The sequence below is a fragment of the Mastigoproctus giganteus genome, chromosome 4, assembly GCF_048544385.1.
Source record: "Mastigoproctus giganteus isolate SK-2022 chromosome 4, ASM4854438v1, whole genome shotgun sequence".
Lineage (NCBI taxonomy): Eukaryota > Metazoa > Arthropoda > Arachnida > Uropygi > Thelyphonidae > Mastigoproctus > Mastigoproctus giganteus.
The window spans coordinates 180536393-180560705 of record NC_143578.1 but is presented as its reverse complement, the minus strand read 5'-3'; the positions used below and the strand labels follow the sequence as shown (position 1 = coordinate 180560705).

Here is a 24313-nt window from a genome sequence, read left to right as displayed (position 1 = left end):
ATTGTGTTTTAATAGAGGTGGGAGCAGAGATGGGCAAAAGTTGTGGATAGTAGCTTTGGCAAGAGACCAGAATGCTCAATTACCATTTGGACAAGAAGCAAGTTTTCTTATCCTGTTCAAAATATAGTTTGGACTTAGCAATAACTGCTTTACAATTGTTGCGACCCTTGGTATAGGCATAAAATAAACTTGGAGATTTGGATGCAAGCCAGTTGCAACATTTATCTTGAACAGTCTTATTACTTTTATTGGAAAACCATGATTTAGGTGAAGAAAAGATTTGAAGGTGGAATGTGTAATATAGGATATCATCCCTACAAGAATTATTTCACTGACATGATCTGAGCAAACTTTGACATCAGATTTAAAACAGTAATCCAACAAAGGAAAAGAATAGAAATCTTGCAGGTTGTCCCATTTTGTATTCTTGTAAAGCCAAACAACACAAAGTTGAGAATGGCAATGAGAGAAAGGCTCCATCAGAGAAGAAACCATCAAGTTGTGAACTGAGGTGACTAGAGGACCACTTACCTTGACCATATATTTGGAGGGGTTGTTTGTGAGAAAAAGATTGAGAATATTGACTGTGTAGTAGGGTCTGGTAGGTAAATGGGTGGTCTGTGTAAAGTCATTATTAATTGCAAAAGATTCAGCATCTTGACCAGCTGGATCCATGTGACTAGAAAACAGAAGTCAGCTGGTGTAGTGCACATTACAATCACCGTTAGGAAAGTTGGACTGTAGAAAGCCAAGTTTCAAAGAAAGGAAGTCAAAAGGAATTGTACAGAAATAGTTCCAAGTGATTAGTGCAGTTGGGAGAATGATAAAAGGCAAGAGATAAATTTGACAGATTGGAGTGGAGAGATTTTAAGCCAGAGAAGGTCGGAAAGACGAGATTCCAAATTACTAAGTTTCTGACAGAGAATATCAGAGCGGATATGCGCGGGTGCATAAGTACACGTGCCTTGAGTGACCGGGGTTCAAGCCCGTGACTACTGAATACGGTGCTGTTTCTTGTATTCTGTCTATCTTGTGAACTCCTCTGACCGTTTGGTCGTCCAGGAGTATAAACAGAAAATTTATTTATTTATTTATATATGAAGTGAAATGAATTATACAGCAAATAATTGGGACAACTGAGATGAGCAATGGTTGAATAACTGATACTTGGGATTCTGTCAGAATTAGTAATTGGAACTGAGACCACATATATTTGTGAAATTAAAGTATGTATTTGGGAGGTTTATATCTTTTTACAGATAAGTTTGTTCTGTTACTTTGGCTATTCATGATCTTTACAGTTAAAAGAAATGGTGGGGAGGAAATTTGTAAGAATAATGAAATTTTTGGATATGGTGTACAGTTGGTAAGAATATACCCATGTCCTTGACATAACATGGACTCTACAATGTCTCCTCATACATACATACATACATACATACTGCTTGGACTCTCTCTCTCCAGTTCCTATCTGATAGAGTAGAGGCAGCAGAATTATAGAGCTGTATCCTCAAAATGTAGGGGCTTAAAGGGGAACAGGTATCCTGTGTGTTATCAGACACTCAGCCTAAAACACTGATGGATCCAATATCTCTCTATTACAGAAGATTTAGGAGAAGTCCGGTTGGCCTGCCTCCCTAAAATCCACTCATGCACACCTCGATGGTAAGCCCTGTTACGTCACTTAGGTGGCAACGAACGTGTAGAGTGGTTCTCTTCAAGACGCCTGGTCAGCGTGAAGAGGAAAAGACCAAACCCTCCAGCACATGAAAGCACAACGAAACAAATGGCCCTCAGTCCCCAGCAGCTTTCACTCTCCCTCTTACGGCAGCGAGAGGATCAGAGTGGAAGCAGAGGGTGCTAAGAATCTCTGGGTACGACCAGGCTGCCATGCACGGAAACTGAACCTGGCCTGTTATAACGTAAGAACACTCATTGGTGAAGACAGGATATTAGAGCTGGAAAAGGAATTGGAAAATGTGAATTGGAATATCATCGGTTTGGCTGAAACAAGAAGAAGAAATGAATCACTTATAAGTTTATCAAGTGGAAATCTGCTGTACACCAATGGAAACAGTGAAAGGAGTGAAGGTGGAGTTGGGTTTCTGGTCCAATAAGATTTTAAAAACAACATTTTGGAATTCAAAAGTACATCACCAAGAGTGTCAAGACTAATACTCAAGATTTCTAAGAGATACAAGCTAAAGATTATAATGATTTATGCACCAACATCGAGCCATGATAATGAAGAGGTTGAAGAAATGTATACCGAAATTGAGAGTCTTCTAGATGAGCATAAAACCCACTACACTATTATTATGGGAGACTTCAATGCTAAGGTTGGAAAAAGACAAAACAGCGCAGAAAGGGGAACAATAGGAAATTTTGGAATTGGTGAAAGAAATGAAAGAGGTGAAAGACTTGTGGAATTTGCAGAATCTCAAGGATTGTCAGTAATGAACACTTTTTTCAAGAAAAGGGTGAACAGAAAGTGGACATGGAAGAGTCCAAATGGATTAACTACTAATGAAATCGACTTCATCCTCACTAACAGAAGATATATTGTGAATGATGTTACTGTCCTGAACAAGGTAAATGTTGGAAGTGATCACAGAATGGTAAGATGTACACTTGATATAGATAAAGGAAAGGAAAAAACTGACTCGAGTAAATAATACAAAGGTCTTTGAGATAACAGAAGAGGAGAAAAAGCAGTATGTACTGGAACTTAAGAACAAGTATGAGCTTCTGCAGACTGCTGAGGACCAAGATATCGACGAGGAATATTACAACTTTTTGAAAGTGATAAAGCCCAAGAAACCTATAGGGAAAAAGAAATCCAAAGAAGAAAAAATTAGTCAAGAAACACTTGTCATGATGAACCGAAGACGACAAATGAAAATCAAGAAAAACACTGACAGGGAGAAAATTGAGTATGCTGAGTTATGCAAAGCCATTAGAAAGAGACTCAGAGAGGACATAAGAAGATTTAACACAAGAAAAGTAGAACAAGCATTAAGAGAAAACAAAGGAATTAAATCAGCAGCCATGAGCAGTAATACAGAAAGACAAATGATACTGAAACTGAAGAATAGCGATGGTGTACTTATAAACAGCAGAGAAGGCATAATTCAAATAGCAGAAGACTACTATAGAGAATTATACAAGGAGCAGAGGAATGATGCCAGCAGTGGGGAAGATGGATTGCAAAGTAGCAACACATACGACATACCCAATATTCTTCCTGATGAGGTAGAACATGCATTGAAGAAAATGAAGAATCAGAAAGCCCCGGGGGAAGATGAAGTTACTGTAGAGTTGTTAAAATTGGGAGGAAGAGACATAACACAAAAACTGGCAAGGCTCTTCACAAAGTGCATTAGAAAAGGTGTGACACCTAAGCAGTGGAATAATGCAATCATAGTTTTGCTGCATAAGAAAGGAGATAAATCAGAAATTGGAAATTATAGACCAATTAGCTTGCTATCCCACATCTACAAATTGTTCACAAGGGTCATTACTAACAGATTAGAAAGAATACTTGATGAGAATCAACCGAAAGAGCAAGCTGGCTTTAGGACAGGATTCTCAACTATGGATCACCTTCATGTAATATCACAGCTAATGGAGAAAGCAAATGAATATAAAACACCATTATGCCTGGCATTTGTGGATTATGAAAAGGCATTTGACTCCATACAGCATAAGGCAATGTTTCGGGCACTGGAAAGACAAGGCATTGATACCCCATATATTATGATTTTGAAGAAAATATATGAGAGTGCTACCTCCTTTATTAGACTAGACAAAGACAGTAGGAAATTTAAAATTGAGAAAGGAGTTCGACAAGGAGACACAATATCTCCGAAGCTGTTTACTGCTGCCCTTGAGGAAGCTTTCAGAAGATTAGACTGTCGCAGAAAGGAGTCAATGTGAACGGAGAGTACCTAAACCATTTACGATTTGCAGATGACATTGTGGTCATTAGCCACAATCCCAACGAATTAGAGGAAAATCTTAATCAGTTATGCACAGCTAGTAAGGATTTTGGACTAAAGATGAATATGGCTAAAACAAAAGTAATGATGAACAAGTATGCCACAGAAAGGGAAATAATGATTGAAGGAGCAGTAATTGAAAAGGTGGAGTCATATACTTATCTGGGACAAGTCATTAGCTGTAATAATGATAAATGGCTGGAAGTCAAGAGAAGAATAAATTTTGGATGGATAGCATTCAGGAAATATAGTCATATACTGAAGAGCAATATCCCAGTTTGTCTGAAACGTAAAATAATGAATCAATGTATACTCCCCACCATGACTTATGGAAGTGAAACTTGGGCACTCACCAAAAGAATGGAAGAGAAGCTGAGAACTACACAGCGAAGAATGGAACGAATCATATTGGGAATCAGACTGTTAGATAAGAAGAGAAACACATGGATTAGGCAACAAACTCAAGTAAAGGACATTCTGATCAAAACTAAAGAACTAAAATGGTCTTGGGCAGGACACATAGCTCGAAGACATGATGACAGATGGACTAAGAAAATAACAGAATGGTATCCAAGAGGAGCTAGAAGAAAACCTGGAAGACAAAGGCAGAGATGGATAGATGAAATTCATGAGTTTCTGGGTAGTAAATGGATGGCCAGTGCTCAAAACAGAAGGAACTGGAAAGTTGCTGGAGAGGCCTTCATCCTGCAGTGGATTGAAAATGGCTGATGATGATGATGATCCTCAAAATGTAAGGAAGTTGGATCCCACTATGAACCCCATCATAAACTCAAGACATCGATCATACTGCATCATGGAAGAGATTGGGGGATTACTGTAGCTTTTTCTCTGGAGACTATATTCCTCCATATCATCTTTGCTGCATGTGATATCAAATTGATTAGATCGGGGTTCGAGCCCGTCACCACCAAATACGGAGGATGCGGAAAGGTCAAGGGAATGACCACCGCATATTCCCAGAGCAATATGGCCTTAGTTGCTAATGCTCCTAAAAACCAAATAACAAACAAACAATATCAAATTAATTATTCTGAAGTCCTTACATTTCACTGCATTCTTTTTTCTTCTCTTTTGGAATCATAATAGTATTTATAAAATCCTCTGGCTATTTCCCTTCTTATATATTGTACAAATTCCTTATCTCTGAATTTCTCATTGCTTCAGTTATTTCATTTGGTATCTCATTTATTCCAGCTTCTTTTCTCTTCCTTTTTTTTTTAATGCAGTTTTAACCTGCTTCTGGTTAACATTTGAACAAGTTTGTTCTTATTCTTCCTGCATTTGTCATCAGTCTTAACCTTGTACTCTTTTCCACTTCTCCCGTTATCCTCTATCCGCTGTCATACTTTGCTGCAAGATTTACAAATCTTGCAGCAAAAAATTTACAAAAGATTTAATATGAGATTTACAAATTTCTATTCAGTATTTCAAATTTTGCCTAACCGTTGATTTATACAATAGCACAAGACAGTGGTCAGGTTTTATTTTTTTTTATTTTGCAATAAAAATTTAATCTTTTGTTTGTTTTTCTGTTGTTTGTCTGTATTTGAAGTGGGGCCATATCCTCTCATTTAATTTTCCGAATAAGCAGTCTCCAAATGTTCCCAATCAGGAGTATATATAAATTTGAGCATCTATTTTGTGAAATAAAATATTGAAAAACAATATCAAAGCTGATGGTTCCCAGCCACCAAAGTAACTTATGAATAGCCATGATAAGCACATTTCTGAACACTGGCATTCTTGTGAAAATGTCCAGGTGCAACGATATTAATATGGTATTTTATTCTTTAATTTAATTTTTGTATATTATGATTTGTTCCATTAGTGTTGAGCATGTATTTCAGTTTTAATATTCCAAATAAATAGTTTTCATAATTGCCATTGTTAGTTAAAAATCCTTGTAACAAAGAATATAAATGAAAATAATATAATAAGGGATGTTTAAATGTAATTGGCCTTGGCAATTTATAAAATTTTCATCTGTCCCATGGGTAAAAAAAAAAAGTTGTACCTCTGCTGTTAAGCTGCTCAAAGCAGAATAGACCATGTTATCCTCCTTCATGTTCAAGTGTGAATTTTGTATTGCAATACTTTTAAACCAGGGGTTCTCAACCATGGGGGAATTTTAGGGTTTTGGGGGGGGGGAATTGGGACCACAGATTGAGACTCAAATTGTTGGAATATTGATCTTTCTACAAACTACAGTTCTACAGATTGTACATAATATACAGGATATCACACTTTATTGGATGTCACATATTAAATTAAAAATAAAGATATATATTTCACTTTATCTTTATGCACCTTTTGAGTCGGACAATGTTGGGAAAGGGGAATGACATTCTGACATATGGTGAAAGGGGTTCATGGGGCAAAAAAAGGTTAAGAACCACCGTTTTAAACAAAGGGAATTGATGAAAGGTTTACTACCATTTATTGAAAAGTTCAGACCAGACATCTCTTCTTTTACTTACTGTCATTGTAAGTAAAAGATGAGAAAGTAGTGATGAGAAACCACTATGACACTATTTTAAGATTTTCCAGTCCCCAAGTAACTAAATATAAATTTACTTAATTCTGGTCAATATCAACTTGACTCCATGATATTTTGAATGATACATGAATGATACATCTCTGTAGGTGAAAAATATGAGGGTGGGATCATGGAATATATTCAAAAGCATCTTTCAAAGTGTATAATGGATCCTCAGTTTTTCTTTTTATTCCTCATTGATAATATTAGTGGTATGAAAATTAAAATGTTGTTAAATTGAAAAGTTGCTGCAAAATAAATTTAGTCCCCTCTTTACAAGTTTGCAAACCAGGAATATTTACATTTTGGTATCTCATTTTTATCCTTTGCTGAATTCAATATAAATAATAATAAAGATCAAAATTAAAACAAATTGGACATGTGACTCCACATTTATTTCAAAGTTCTTTTTATGGGTTATTAAGTCCCATAAGTATAAATAAATATGATATAATGTTCCCCACCAACAGGTTGCTCAATGTACTAAATAACATTGCATTAATCTAGATGTTCAGGATTCAACATTGGGTATCAAATATCAAGAACTCAGAGAAAAAAAATAAAATAAGAGGAATAATAAAGGGTGATCCACTTACTGTTAATTACTATATTTTCCATACTATTAGATGCACTTTTTCTAGGAAAATGTTACCTAAAATTCCCCTGTGTCTTATGTGTCAAACTTATTTGTTGTTATTTGGTTTTTATGAGCAACTAAGGCCATATTGCTCCGGGGATATGCGATGGTCATTTCCTGACCTTTCCACAACCTCTGTATTTGGTGGTGATGGGCTCGAACCCCGGTCTAATCAAGAAGCGTGTGCTATGCACTGCTGCTCCTTCCCACCTGGCTACGGAGGCGACTCACTCAAAGTAGCAGGAATGCTTTGTTTCAGGGAAGGTTCTGAAGGCAGTCCCTTTCAAATCAGGATTATGTTATTTGTGTTATTTGTGCTCTTTTTCTGATGCTACCTCTGACAGGACATGATACAGCCATAGAGGATGGATTTGTGTGTTTGTTACAAAGAGCACGAGGAGGTTAAGCACAAATTTTATGCCCTTGGATTAAATGAAAGGGACCCATCAAGCACTCAGCTGCCCTGCCGAGGCGCCTCCGTAGCCAGGTGGGAAGGAGCAGCAGTGCATAGCACAGGCTTCTTGATTAGACCGGGGTTCAAGCCCGTCACCACCAAATACGGAGGATGCGGAAAGGTCAGGGAATGACCACCGCATATCCCGGAGCAATATGGCCTTAGTTGCTAATGCTCCTAAAAAAAAAAAAAGCTGCCCCGCCAAATACTTGAGCCCATGCTCCAGCATCAGACAACACAGAGACATTCTGCAGCAGAGATCCTTAGTCCCGCAGGAAGTAGCAATAGTTGTCACGATTGTCAGGCAAGTGGGAAATATATTGTGAAAAAGTGCAGGTGGAATGGGACTGGCATGTGTCTGCGAGGGGCTACAATAGATGACAGCTGTCACTGACAGGTATTATCGTGTAGGGACACAAAAGGTGATATTGTTGTACACATTGACATTGATGTTAAGAGTAGGAGATCTGTAAGTAAAGAACAATGACCAGAACATTGCTCAGTAACAAGAACAGTGCAATGTTGAGAAAAAGTCAATCAATTCAGGCCATAGAGAGTCTGCACAACTCTAATAGGGTAAAATTTTTCTCAGCATGGCGTGTGTGCTTGTTAACAGGAGAGATTGTTTCTTCAGGGATGGGATACACTTGAATAGAATGGGTGCAAGGATATTTCCTGTGCTACCAAGATGTGTTAAGTGGGTTGGAAAGTTGTTGGAAATTTTTTTTTTTTTTTTTTAATACTATATAAGCATTCAAGGCTTCTGTGATTAATGTTTTAAAGATATACCATAATTCAGTTGCATTTGCTCTCTGTGAGATATCTATCCAATTAAGAGTCAATGTAGCATCTTAAAACATCGTAATTTCTTTTCCCGAAATTATAACCCATTCCTTTGCATTTAACTACCGCCACCTCTCTTCATCATCCATCATAGAACTCTGATCGCTTCCTGCTACTGGTTCCTGTACTGTCAGTCCTATTACGTCATCTGGTTCTGGGGTGATGATGAGGTCTAGAGTATTCTCTTCCCTACTCTAGTTTTCCTGACATGTTGATACAAATAGCAATGATCTAGTTGATTTAAAATTTTTTCCCTCCTTGTGGAGTTTCCTTCCCATTTACTCCAATCAATTAGAGGCAAATTAAAATCACTTATAATAAGACATTAATGCTTACTTGCCCATTGCATTTGCATATAGAGGCTCTCATCATAATCTTCACAACCACCTAGCTGGTAGATTACTCCCACTCTCATTATACATTTGCTTCCAAATATCTATACTAGCATGCAAAGCATCTGAATCGGGGTAAACTTTCATTGTACTTGGGCTGCTTTTGATAAGAAGCATGACCCCACCATCCCTTCCATCTTCCCTGTCCTTCCTAAATACAACCCCAGGGGCTCACATCTGGTGATATGGGCTTGACAAACCGAGGGTCCTCAGCTGGATATCATCATTTTTCTCTTTCTTGCTTTCTTGGTGATTCTGTTCTACTTCTCTCTCTCTCTCTCTGTCTCTGTCTCACACAGGGTAATGTGGGAAATTTTTTTTTTTTGGGTGGTTCAGCATAAGCCTCAGGCTTTCTTGCACCATATGGCTAATAATAATAAATTATACATACTGTACTGAAACGCATCATTCCCCATCTCTGGGTTGCACCAGGTTTCCGTAAACCCTATTATGTCAGTGTTACTTGTCCTAACTAGCAGGTTAGAGCAAGTAACCTGTTGTTAACAGTATTCAGATTACAGGTACATCCATTGTTCCTGACTTTCATTGGACATCTGACACTCAAGGCCTCCGTAGCCGAGTGGGCAGGAGCGGGAGTGCAGTAGTACACGCTCACGCTCTTTGAGTTGACCGGGGTTCAAGCCCCTGACTGCTGAATACGGTCTATCTGCCAACCCGCACTGGACCAGCGTGGCAGATTATGGTCCATTTCCCTCAGCATGAATTGTTGAGGAGGCTTCCACCCTGCAGTGGGTTGATAATGGCTGCACTTTACTTTACTTTACTTTACTGACACTCAAATTTTTCTCTTGTCCTAGAGGGTTTCATGATCTGTTGTGTAACTATTTGTTTCCTATATATTCCAAGTGTTTATTCCAAAAATTTATTTCTTGTGAATGACTATTATTAAGTATAAACTTTTTAACACTAAAAATTTCCATATACCTTTTGATGATTTTTCTAAGATGATTGTTAAAAATTAATTTTATGTAAAGTCTGACTTTAAGAAACTTTCACTGTCGGACACCTTGAATAGAAAACCTTTTGCAGAATTTATTACAAAGAATTCATTATATTTCATGTTATTTATTTTATTTTTTTTCTGTTTTCTTTTCTTTCCTCTTTTGTATAGCATTCACTATAAAAAGGAATCTTCAGTTTTCTCCAAAGATTGCCAAATCAAGGTGGCAGCATTTGGAAAAGGATGTAAGTACTTTTATTGATTTTGTTTTTTTTTTTGTGAAGGCTGCTTATTAGTGTTTTTGAAGACTTAATTTAAAAAAAAAAAAAAAAAGATTTAATAACATTCCTTGCATTTAAACAGGCATTCCACTGTTTCACTGATCTGTGTATCCCTTCAAAAATTTATTTCAGCTACTGGTTGTAGTGAAGGTCAACAACTTAAGTTCAAGGCTGAACTAGACAAACATTTGGAGTGAATGGATGAGTGAAATGGGAAGTGTTTTTTTTTTTTTTTTTTGGCTGATGCTATATATGCTTGCTTACTTGCATCATGGGCCTCTACTAATGCTAAAAACTTCAGTCAGATCAGCGACACCCACTCTTTATGAATTCCACTAATGTAACATTTTAGCATAATGTACCTTGATTGAAGAAAGTTGGAGAAACATGGTGCACTATGTTATGGAAACAATAGTTTTTTTTTTTGTTTTTTTCCCTCACATTGATATTGGTTTCCCATTTTCTGGAGATGTGAAGAGTAGCTTCATTGCTTTACATGTAAATAACACTTCTCAGTAAAATGATTTGCTTTTTTTGTTTCTAGAATAATCAAAAAGAAAAGTTAAAATCATTCATGCCACATTTTGTATAAAAGACCAATTTATCTGGAAGTCACTGTAATGTATATCTGACCTAAGGAGTTGTAATGGCTAAATAATTTGGTAGTAAAGAGCTACAGTAGCTTCAAAATAATGAGCAGTGTTGTGCTTTCATTGTTTTTGTTTAATCCAACTTTATACTGCAGATTGTAGGTTTTCGGTGCATTAATAACTTGGACCATATTGCATAGTTATTGTTTGCAATTACATGTTCTGTGGAGAGTTTGCCTATATGCTGGACAAAAAACCAAGTTTCTCGGATGGGGGAGGGGGGGGAGATAAACATGCTACCCTCGCCTGATATCAGCTAACTCACACACATTGTGCAAAAAAAAATCTCATAAAAATTCCTTGCATTATTTAAAGGAATTTGAAACCGAGATTTTTTCCAACTGGTGTAGGACATGATAGTCCTTATATGCACCATGATACATGTTTTGTACTTTAAACTGAAGTACGAAGGGCATTTGTAAAGTTTGTGGCCAGAGTATAAAAGGACAGTGGTACAGTGTTAAAAATTTCTGTACTTGATGCATAACAATTCAAATATTAATCCATGCAGTCATCCAATATTTAGTTAAAGTGACTAATGACAAAGGAAATTCATGAGGATATTAGGATTAGTTGAGGCATATGATGCAAGAAAGCAAGCTTATGCAGCATCAATCAAAAAAAAAAATCCCATTTCACCCATGCATTCACTCCAAATGCCTGTCTAGCTCAGCCTTAAATTTATTTAAGCTATCAACTTCCACAACAAGAGATGGAAGTTTGTTCCAGTAATCAACTACCTACTGGCAAAAGGTAAATTTCTGCACATCTATTCTACAACTGTCTTTCCTTAATTTGAATCTATGCCCCCGCAGGTCATGGACAAGACACCATGACCTGCTCTGGCAGACCTTCTGCACTGCTCAATGAACTTTATATCTGAGGTCACAATTACCCCAGGTCTTTTTCATTGACCAATTCCTTGAGTGTAGTACTACACAGTTGGTACATTTCTCTTCGGTTACTGCTACCCATATACAGTACTTTGCAGATGCCAATGTTAAACTTCAGTTGCCACTTCTCAGCCCATTTGCCCAACTTAACTAGAACCTGTTGCAGTGGCATACTGTCTTTACTGTTGTTAACAACCCTGCCAACTTGTGTCATCTGCAAACTTGGACATTAAGCCTGATGTACCTTCATCAATATCATTGATGAATACACAAAACAACAATGGTCCCAGTGCCAAACTCTGGGGAATTCCACTAATAACATTAGTCCACGAAGAGCAGTGTCCATTGATTACCACTGTCTGTCATCTCCCACTCAGCCATCCCTTTATCCATTGTAGCAACTTGACCTTAGTGCAATTCTGCTCCAATTTGTACAGCAGTCTTCCCTGTATAACGGTATCAAAAGCTTTCCTGAAATCCAATTATATGATATCAAAATTATTTTTTGCATCCCGTTTTTTGTAACTACATCATAGTATCCAATCAAATTGGTCAGACAAAACCTCCCTTTAACAAACCCATTTGTCTTAACTGTAACTGCAGTCTTGTTTAAATGTTTTTGCAATGCTTCTTTAACCAGCGACTCCATTATTTTGCCCGGAATAGAAGTTAAACTAACAGGTCTATAGGTGTCACCTTTTGAACTCCCTTTGTGAATTGTGGATACATTTGCACACTTCCAGTCCATGGGACCTCCTCTGAGTCTAAGGATGGCTAAGAGTTTGCTTACTTCCATTGCTAATTATGGCTAAGAATTTGCTTACTTCCATTGCTGCCAGAATAACTGGATAGATCCCATCCACCGCAGGTGCCTTTTTTATGTTTAACTTTAACAATTTCTCCTCCATTTTGCTCTCAGTTATTACAAAATCGATTAGCTCTTCCTGTTAGAGTTTGGTTAAATTCTGGCATTCCTCTCCTTGAATAACTCATGTGTGAATGTAGATGCAAAATACTCATTCAGTTTATCAGCTACCTGATCAGGATCATCAATAGTCAAACCAACTATGTTAAGTGGACCAATTTGATTCATCCCTTTCCTTCTAGAGTTTACATAAGTAAAGAACTCTGCTGGTCTTTGCATCCTTTGTCAAAGATTTCTCGAAATCTGCCTTCACCTGCTCAGCCTCCTTTGTGACTTGATTACAGACTAGATTATATCAGCCCTAGGCTTCTGTGTCTTCTGATAATTTATATCCATCCCATGCCTTTTTCTACTCTGCCACGAGCTCATTAGTTCATCTGACATCCAGTTAGGCCTAAATCTTGAACAGTATTTCTTAGTTGGTATGAAAAGCCTAGTAGCCTCCAAGATTAAGTCCCTGAAAGCTTCCTATTTTGAATTCACTGTTGGTAACATCATCAGTTTATCTCACTGTATATAATTTAAAAACTGTCCGAGACCACTGTAGTCACTTTTACGAAAGCAAAAACCATTCTCTTTACCCCTGATGGTAGTTAACTCTCTGAGTAAATCCTACACCTGCACACTGTGATCATTGCCACCTAGTGGTTTCTTTATCTGCTGATTCTTAATGCATGAAGAATCACTACTGATAATCAGATCAAGAGTATTACTCCCTCTGGTTGCCTCCTGAACATGCTGCTGTAGAAAACAATCATCCAATAAATCCACAAAAGCCTTGTTAGTGTGGAAGTGACCAACCCACAAGTTTCAGTCAATATCTGTAAGGTTAAAATCCCCCATTATTAGAAATTCGGATTTACTGGCCCACTATTTCTCTGCACAATTGCTCATTAATACTCATCAGAGTCATTATTCCTATAACCCCCCCCCTACTCTCTAATTTCCTCCCAGTGCTTATGTCACAACACACTGACTCAACATTGCATTTTCCACCAATGTCAATTCAATGCACTTCCTTAGCATTAGCATTAATAGAGGCATATGATGCAAGAAAGCAAGCTTATGCAGCATCAGCCATAAAAAAAAAAAAAAAAAAAAAAAAACTGCTGGCATTTCGCCCCTCCATTCATTCCATATACCTGTCCTGCTCAGGCTTAAATTTATTTAGGCTATCAATTTCCACAAAAAAGGATGGAAGTCTGTTTCGACTACCCGCTGGCTAAAGGCAGACTTCTGCACATCTATCCTACAACTGTCTTTCCTCAATTTGAATTTATGTCCTCTCAGATGATTTTTCTGAGCAAGAGGAGGAATCCCATCAGCATTGAGCATGCTCAAACCATTCAAAGTTTTATACACCTCAATCAGATCACCTCGCAGGTGCCTAGTCTCCAGACACTCAGACACTAATTTGCAAAACTTAAGCCTTTCTTTGTAAGAGCAATCCTTTTTTCCATTCTGGCCTTGGATCTGGGCCCCGTGGAAAGCCTGGCCTTTGAAGATGACATGATTTTCCTTGTAAAAAGTAACTCACAAGTGGTTATAGAGCAAACGCCGCCCTCTTGCAGCTGCAGGAATGGGCACAAATGCACATGCTCAAAATATCGCCTGAAAAAACCAAACAAATACTTCTAAAAGGCAATTTGGACATAAGCAGACGTCCACAAATCAAAATTAACACAACCACTATAAAAATGGTAACAGAACTAAAATATCTTGGAGTTGTATACAAGTACGCAAGTATACATGCACCTGCTCCTATTCTTAGCTACCCTAACACAACCCATGTGTTTACTTGTATCACAATGACTCCCAGCAGTTTCCGAAATACCCTGCATCTTGTTTTTCAGGTTGCTGCTCATTCCAATAGAAGCAGTGCAAGAATCACTTTCACCTCTGCCAGTGGCTACTGTTAATCTATTAGTTCTTGTATCCCCCCAAGCTAGCAGTTTTCCGACCCACCTAACACTGCCTCGTAGTGTTAGGTGGGTCGGAAAACTGCTTAGATTTTTATATTCTTAGATTCTTAGATTTTATTGTTTTCTTATGTTTCTTTTTTTTTTTTTTTTTTTTTTTGTTTCTTGACTAACAGCATAATATGGTTACATTTGGGGTGGGGGAATGCCCCTTCCTGCTCTGTGGTTAAAAAGTGAACAGCATAATTTAAATGGAGGGACAGCCTCAGAGATTCCCCATGCTGTGAAAGACCTGCAATATCCATCACTCCAGAAGTTGTTGAAATTGTGCATGATCTGGTGATGAATAATTAATGAGTGATAGTTCAGTTCATTACCACAGTGTTGTGCATCTCAACTGAACATGTGTACCAAGTAATAACAGACTTTCTTGCTATGAAAAACGTGTCGGCACGATGGATCGAAAAGTTGACAGCAGATCAAAAATGCACGACACTTAAGTCAAGTGAACATTTGCATTGTTTTTAGGCAGATCCAGCAAATTTCTTTGAAAAGTTTGAACGTGATGTGGATCCATCACTTTCAGCAAAAAACTAAGTAGTAGTCCATACAGTGGAAGCACAGCTATTCTATCCCCCCTCCACCCCAAAGAAAGCAAATCAATTCCTTCTGCTGGCAAGGTGATGGCATTGGTTTTTACTTAGGATGGCCCTGATGTAATTTACTATATAATTCTTCAGGATCTCAGTCATGTTTACAATCAAATTCTCAGAACATATATTCCCCACTTCCTGGCAACATTCTTATGTAATTGCTATTCCTAAACCTAGAAAAGATCATGCGATTCCTCACAGTTGTAGACCAATTTCTCTAACCAGCTGCTTCAGTAAGACTTTGGAAAAAATGATTCGTCATAGACTCACCTGGTATTGTGAATCCTGTGAAACATAATCATTAATAATCAGTTGACTTTCAAAAGAATAGATCTGCCCTAAACCTCATGACAAAAGCTGAATCAAACATAAGAAATGCATTCATCAGAAATCAACATGTTGTCGTGATATGCCTCGATATAGAGAAAGCTTTCGATACCAGATGGTGCTACAACACCATAAGAGATTTCCATTCTATTCATATGAGAGGCCATTTACGATATTTTATTCAAAGTTTCTTTCAAAACAGATTTTTCCAAGTTAGGTACCAGCGGGTTTTATCTCAAGCATTCATACAAGGAATCTCACAAGGTTCTGTTCTCAGTGCCACTCTGTTTACAATATGAATAAACAGTATCACAAACGGCATTCCAAACACTGTGTTGACTCATATCTCTATGCAGATGATTTTACCATATCCTGCTATTCCCAGAATGTGAACTGTATTGAGAGGCATTTACAAATATCCATAAATAACATTGAATTATGGATTGCACAAAAGTATACAAACTGTCAAGCCACAAATCTATAGCCATATATTTCTGCACCAAGCACAGAATGCATCCTAAACCTGAGTTACACTTGGCCAATCATCTGCTACCAATCATGAACAGTATTTGCCTCCTAGGTCTAAATTTTGATAACAAGTTAAACTTCCAGGAGCACATCAAATATCTAAGAACCACTTTTACAAAGAAAGTGAATATACTCCGGGTCATCTCCAGTACATCTTGGGGTGCAGCTCGTTATACCCTGCTCCACTTATATACAGTGGGGCCTCAACTTACATCAACATCCGATATTCTCAGGAACTGATATACCTTTCATACAATCGTTTATTTTAATGATATTTGCAGGTACTGATGGCTTTCTAATATAGCTGGAACAATGCAGGGGTGGAAATTTTCAGATGCGTTCAGCACGGAACATCACTCGTACGATTGTTCTCAACTAATTAACATCTTTTTTTATTGTTCAGCGTGTGGCACATGGAACATCACTTGTATGATTGTTTCAGATCTATGATGATCTGAAACTTAAAGCTCCGTCAACCAATGGCAGTACTGTGTGCTTTGAAGACTTTAAAGCCAGCAGAGGCTGGTTCGAGTGCTTCAAAAAAAAGGATGAATATCAAAAGTATTGAAAGGCACAGGGAGGCATCCAATGCTGATATATATAATATTAAGGATAATATAAAGAACCATTAGAATAAGCAAATCAATCCAATAATACCATCAGGGACCTAAGAAAACGCAAAAAAAAAAAAAAAAAAAAAAAAATATATATATATATATATTATCGCTTTTTACCGACAATCTAGATGACTTCAACTGGGGCCAACCACCCAGAATGAAGGCAAAAAACGACAAGAGGTTCTCTGTTTCTGTGATGATCAATATATGCTAAGTAATTTAAATCTAAACCAAATATAAACCACTATAGGCCGAATGTAAATCGAATATAAATAAATTGAAAGATGATAATAAAAGTTAAGAAAATTTAGAAATATTAGAATCAAAGGTAAAAAATATAAGTAAAATGTAAATGTAAGCATATATTAATCATCGTTGACCCTACAGAGAACGTAATTTAATGATTAAAATAAGATTAAATATATAATACATACTACATATTGACCGTATCTAGGACATAATGTAATAGTCGTCAAAATAATGTGGTGCCCCCTATGTGATGGATACGGTAAAAATAAATAATTAAATTAACGCATAGAGAAACATGCTGATAGTAAGAAGAAAAACTAAAGGAGTAGGAATAATAGAACCTGAACTCCACAAAGGCGAAAAATAGTGGTATAGATAAGAAATAGTTTCTCCTATGTCCTCGGATTGCCCTAATATAGCACTTATCTATCTATACCACTTATCTTATCTTATCTATATCACTATTTAAATACTCTGGCAGTGTTAGAGTGATACACAAGCTTTTGCTTGTGTATCACTCTAACACTGCCAGAGTATTTAAACAACAAGAGGTCGACAAAGGCATGTTGGGAGCATTTTGGCGCAGTAACAAGAAGGCCTGGGTTACGGATATGTCTTCAATGAATGGGAGCTTGAAGTTTTCTGTCGTTCAGCGAAGAGTTATCTTGAAAAAAAATAAAATTCATGTGAAGGCACTGCTCCTGCTGGATAATGCCCCAGGCCATGATCCCAACCTTGTTGAATCTCTTGAGGCACAGTTTGACTTTGTTCAAGTCAAATTTTTGCCACCCAATACCACTCTTCTTCTTCAACCAATGGACCAGTAGTGATTGCAAACTTCAAGAAAATCTACACCACGAAAATGATCGCAAGTTGCTTTGTAACGACCTCTGGTGAAAATGCTATCACCCGCAAAGATTTTTGGAGGTCGAAGTTCAACATGCTGAATTGTGTAAGGCTGATTGTAAGTTCTTAGAATGATGTTTCCACCAGGTGCTTAAATTCAGCCTTTAAAAACATCTGGCCTTTAATTATCCATAACATTTACGGATTTGAAGATGATGGTGCTTTGACAAATGATATTGTCACTGTTAGTAAATCAGTGGGTCTGGAGGTTAGCAAAGAAGATGTAGAGGACCTTATTGATGCTCATGGCCTTGAGCTAACAACAGTGGAGCTACAAGAGTTGGAGAAAATTGCAGAGTAGCACCGGAGAGGAAGAGGAAGAAAGACTCATTTCTTGGTGGGAGCATTTAAGAGAAGTGGTAAAAAACACACAGACATTGAAAATACTGAACTCATGATGTGTGAAGACTGTCATTTCAAACTTCAGGAAGCTACAAAAAAGCCATAAAAAGCAGTCTACTTTGGAGAGTTTCTTTGCCAGTAGCAACAAAAGCTAATGGGAGCCAGACGTGTTCAAAGCCAGTAAGTGGATTTTTCTTATTTATTGATTTGAAATTATTGTTTTTCTAAAACTTTTGATTTAAATTTTGTGATTTTCTAATTAATCTGGTTTATTTATTCTTTACTCTACCTTGTAATTGCATAAAAGTATCGGTAAGGGTATCAAATCTACGTATTACAAGTTGCAACTCCGCTGAACGAGAAGTTTTTTAGCCATATTTAGCCGCTTTATTGAATATTTTTTACATCAAATTATTTTCTATAAGTAGCTTATAGACGTAGTCAGGATCATTAGTTTATTCTGAATTGAGACAGTGAGATTTGGATTAATTAATACTTAATTGTCCGTAGATTTACCGTTCGTAACTTGCCGCCTTTGTCATACGATATGTTATATTCCGAACTAGATAGCGTTAGTATAGTATAATATTGTCAATTAATCAGTAAAATCTATTAAACTTGTTAAACTTCATTGTCAATTAAATTGTACTTTTAACTAAATATATATAACGACTTAGATTACAAACGTAACATAATTAATTAATACATAACTTGATACGGAAGTTATATAAAGGAAACTCGTAGATAATTAATACTTGATACTGAAAAATATATATACAGTTATAACTGTGTTGAGATACAAGTTTAGGCTTATAATTTTGTACTGAAATTAAAATTTTATTGAAAGTAAATCGGAATCATGACTCAGAGCAGCAAAGCAAAAGGCTCAAGCTAATGGGAGTGCTGTGGTTCAGAGGAGAACTGAGGGGGGGGGGCAGTTGCCCTCTGAATCACAGCCTTTTAAAATGCACTGCTTACATGATGTTTGTGGAGCAATCAGGTACGGGACATGATATTGCCATTGGGGTTGTGTTTGTGTGTGTGTGTGCGTGTGCGATGCAAGGAGTGTAACGAAATCAGGCCTATATGTTATGGGCCTATATGATAGCTTGAAGGACAGGGTGGATGTCCTCGAAGGAACTAAATTGAGGGCCCCATCAAGCTGTCAGCTGCCCACATCAACGCCAGAGCTTGCACTTGTTCATTGCACAACACAGCAGCAACCCCCCAAGGCAGAATGCGCTAGTCCCACAGGAACTAGTAGTTGTTGGTGACTATTGTCAGGGAAACGGGGAACATGCTTTGTAAAAAGGATAGGTGGAACAGGACCAGGGTATGTCTGCCAGGGGCAAAGGTTGATGACGTTGTAGAGCGGATATCATCTTTTAAGGGCACAAAAGGTGAAATTAAATTAAAAGGTGATTCTTGACATCTGGAAAGAGCATTAAAACATGCACTACACTCATTCCTTGGACATGAGTTGGCACAATTTTCACATCTTTGAGGAGGCCTCTTGATTGCTAAAGATATAAAAGTGAAATCCTTCAACCCCCTACATTGAGGTTTCTTAGATGTGTCATAGTTCCCAGTTTCACGAATGATAATGCTCTTCCACTAGAAAATGAATTCTTCTCATGAAATTGAGCCAGATTTCCTGATCTAAATCTAGTGGATCATGTCTGCTCTGCTTTAGAGAGGAGGTAAATTGGGGAACATCAGCAGTCTATCCCTAGAACCCTGAGATTCACTAAGATTCACTTTTGTAATGGAGTTAGATTTTTTACCACGAGTTCTTGTTATCAACATTGAAACTACATGAGAGCTGGTTGTGTAAGTCATTTGGTTGTCAGAAGTGATCTGAGGTGCCTCCGTAGCCAGGTGGGAAGGAGCAGCAGTGCGTAGCACACGCTTCTTGATTAGACCAGGGTTCGAGCCCGTCACCACCAAATACGGAGGATGCGGAAAGGTCAGGGAATGACCTCCGCATATCCCCGAGCAATATGGCCTTAGTTGCTAATGCTCCTAAAAAAAAAACCAAATAACAAATAACAAGAAGTGATCTGCTTATGGTTATTGTCTTGAATTCTGCAGATGATCGAGTCAGATTCAAGATATATAATTTTCTTCTTTTTGTTTCCATTAATACAGTAAAGTTTAAGAGAATTTCAAGGATTTATTTTTCTTGATAGCTTAGATTTTATAGTTCTTGTTTAATTTTTGGACATCAGTATAGTTTATATTTCTTTAAGTTCTGTTTTATTTAATTTTACTTTAAACATCATTTAGCATCTTTCACTGGATTGTTAAATGCAGTTGGTGAGACGTGTTGCCTTCCATCAGTAAGATGGCAGTAACCATTTAAGTGGCTGTTTCTTTGTAGTATACTGCAAAGAAACGGCCACTTCATTCATTGATGAAACAGCCTCTTAGAATGAGATGCTGATTCCATTTTGAAAAGAATTTCTCATTGCCTAGTGTAGAGGTGGCATAGAGGTGGCACTAGTAGCAAAGGCAGTACTATAAACTGTCCTTATGGTACTGCTAGACTGTTCCATTTAATCATTCTAAGTCAATTGCCATGAGAATTGTCACAAACAGATAGTGTGATCGTGTTCCAATTTAACTTCTTTTAAATTTTCTAAAGCAATCTCAGAAATCCAGCCTACTCTTTGTGCATCCATTTTCTGTATGCATTGACAAGACTGTTGGGTCAGATCTTAGAATATCTCAGGTCTGGCCCAACCCCTTTTTAAATGGGAGTTGGTAATGTTCACCCCATTTAAAAATTTCTCCACTGACACTAGAGGTTTTGTGAACCCCTTGGCCTAGTCTATAAAAAGTAGATTTAAGCATGTTGTTTAGAAAATGAAACATTACTTGGAATAGAAGTTTTTTTATTATTGCTTTATTGCAGATAAACAAACTGGTACTAAATAAGCAGAGTATCTATACGATGGAACGGGACATGGAAAGGTATTTACACGTAAGTAATTGAAATAATATGCATATCCTGTTTATCTTTCTGCATGAAATTTACAATGGTTGAGCATAGAGCTTCTTTGCTGGTTTCTATTTACTTGGTTATTGGATGTTCATTACCATTTATTCATTCTAGACTGCTTCATTTTGCTCCAGTTACAAGAAAATTTATAATAGTATAAACTCCAGCCATTTTTTGAACTACCTCAATGAGAGTATGGTGGGGAACCGAAATTTTCAAAAAAGTGAAGAAAAATTTCTGCTCCCTTTAGTTCCTTATAGAAATGGCATATGAATTTGAAACTTTTTAGCTGGGAAGCTGGACTATGGCTCACCTTAATGTCATATTGAATTACTAGGGTCATTAGGACTACTGGAGATTATGATGTAGACACATCACCACTTCCCTCCTTACGTAACATGAAGTGTTGCACTGCCATTTAAGGGGGTGATTCATGACATAGTATAGTGTTAGGGTCGGGCGCCACCTGTGGTTTCCCACATCACTTTTGTACACTGTGAAGAAATACAGAACACCGTAAATGCCAGAAAAAGTGTAGTGTGTTGAATGTGTAGTTTTGTGTTGGGTTCTGTTGTGTGCCCTGGCATTTGGCCACAGGGCCCCTGGTGGAACCCCACGTTGCCCGCACACACCAATAGGAGGTAGCCAGGCTGCCTATTATTCTCTGCGAGGTCTCCGTCAGGGTCGCCTGAGCTTCCTGAATGGAGACCAATTAAAAAAAATAATAATAATAATAAATAAAAAAATAAATAAATAAAAAAATTAAAAATAAATAAAAAAAATAAAATAAAAAATAATAAAAAAAATAAATAAAAAAATTAAAAATAAATAAAAAAATAAAATAAAAAATGAATAAAAAAATAAATAAAATTAAAAAAAATAATAAAATAAATAAATAATAATAATAAAAAACTCCGATAATAATAAAAAAAACCAATAATAATAATAATAAAATAAAATAAATAAAAAATAAAATAAAATAAGTAAATAAATAAAAATAAATAAAAAATAAGGTACAGTGCGGCAGTACAGGGTGTATGGAAGAAGATGGGGGATGAAAGTAAGAGTAAGGGGATGTAGGTAAGGGCATCCCGTAAATTGACAGTGGAGCATATGCCCCACCAGGAGAAAAGGGGGAGGGGATAACTCCAGAAGGGTAGAAAAACCACTCAGCAAGAGTGCTGAGTGTGACTTATATTTTGCGGTGGAGTGGTCGCGACCACTGGAGCCTACCAAACCATATGGAAAGTTAGCAGGTAATCCTACTTTGGATGTGCCAGGGTTAGCAAGTCGATGCTGGTAAAACAGTCAAGTACAGATTTTTTATTTCAAGTTTGAGTAAGTCCTTTACAGGTTTCTATCCCTGGCTTGAGTTGGTTGTAGAGTCCTGCACCTAGAAAAGAGGTTCTGTGCATACTCCGTTAATGATTTATAATATTGTTCTTCAGAAATTAGCAGGTGCTCCTGTCCTTGAGGTATGTGTTGTAGAATGGTGTACAGTGTTCCTCGAAGATCGTTATAAATTGGGCAGTTATAAAGAAGATGGTCCCAATCTTCAATTTCTCCACATGTACAGTAGGGGTTATTGATGATTCCCAAGGTAGTCAACTTATGATTTATAGAGCCGTGTCCAGTTATAATTCATGACAATGATTCATGACAATGAGAGTTGTGTTATTGATGTGTGAGGGTAAACAATTTTTCAGGAATAACAATTTGTTATTCATTTAATGTGAAATTTAAAGCCGCTGAAAGATAAAATTTAAATTTTACCCTTCAGTGGCAGCTTTTTTACTTAAATGCGGTATTTTACAGGTAGGGCACAGTGACAGTTTGTGCATAGCATTGAGCAAACTAGTTTCCTTAAGTGTATTGATATCTTATTGTGTTAACACATGTTGCCATGGTATTGCACTCATAACTTCTCTGCTAGGTTCATGACAGACAGAATGCAATCACATCTCCATCTTAGCAGTCCTCTCCTTCATCTCACAATACCATGAGTATCTGCCAAATCATCCAATATTCCAGACCTGCTTCCTCTTGATCTCTTTTCTCACTTTGTCAATTCTATCTCTTAAACTGTCTTCCCTCAGTACTTGTTAAATCTAATTTTTCTTTCATTGCCTTATAGCACTATCATACTTTGGTTTCTCCTATCTTTCCTAGTGGTGCCTGATATCTAACCCTCAATGTCCATTTCACCCTGGCCTCATCCACATCTCAAAAGCATCAATTCCTCTATCAGATCTTTCAGTTCTCCCTGTCTCAGTTCCATAAATCATAATCAATTCAAAACATTTAACAAACCCCTTTTTTAACTTGATATCTAGTCTCTCTATAATTACAACCTGGAGGACTAGTGGCACATGCATACGTGCACAATATATCTAGAATTTTAATATATTATAAAAATATTTGAAGGTTTGCCTTGTTTATTTCAACTTGCTATTTTTTTAAAATCAAACACATTTAAAATATCCCACTTATATCATTAGTTTCACATGTTTACAGGATTAATAGTGCCTCCGTATCCAGGTGGGAAGGAGCGGCAGTGCGTAGTACACGCTTCTTGATTATACTGGGGTTCGAGCCCGTCACCACCAAATACGGAGGATGCGGAAAGGTCAGGGAATGACCACCGCATATACCGGAGCAATATGGCCTTAGTTGCTAATGCTCCTAAAAACCAAATAACAAACAAACAACAAACAGGATTAATAAACTATATCATGACGTTGTCATCTATCGATGATAAGAAATGCAGAGCATTTATTTAAGGATTAGGAATAGGAACCCCTAAAGAAAATTAAAAGTTATTTTTCTCAGATGCCACCTCTCTTTATGCCAATATTTGTATATTGGTAATGATGTTATCTGGTCATTTTTCAGGAACGATCATTGGTCAACTTCCAGAACTTAAATTTCTGGGAAAAATGCCTACTTATTAGTGAATTTATTAGTTGATATAAATTATATTGCCTTTGATAAGTACGTGTTTATAACAAACTTATAAACATAAGCTTGGATATTAGTGGACACTTCTAGCAAGAGTTATATCTTGCTAAAATCAAAAATTTATTTAAATTCTTCAGCTCCAGAAATTTCTTATCGCAGAAGATATTTTCATGATTTAATTGCATAACTTATTCTCCATAATTTATACAGGAATTTTTTTAG

At 37.0% G+C, this 24313-nt stretch overlaps 1 protein-coding gene across 2 annotated transcripts in view; it reads left to right on the top strand.

The window, feature by feature from the left end:
- LOC150087230 (kinesin-like protein KIF21A) overlaps window positions 1–24313 on the top strand; it is a 779086-nt gene that overhangs the window by 452005 nt on the left and 302768 nt on the right. For both annotated transcript variants that reach the window (XM_090371900.1, XM_090371899.1), the window contains exons 19-20: window positions 10014–10087; window positions 21047–21115. In XM_090371900.1, coding sequence (XP_090228026.1) covers window positions 10014–10087; window positions 21047–21115 — 143 coding nt within the window. The remainder of the gene's footprint in view (window positions 1–10013; window positions 10088–21046; window positions 21116–24313) is intronic.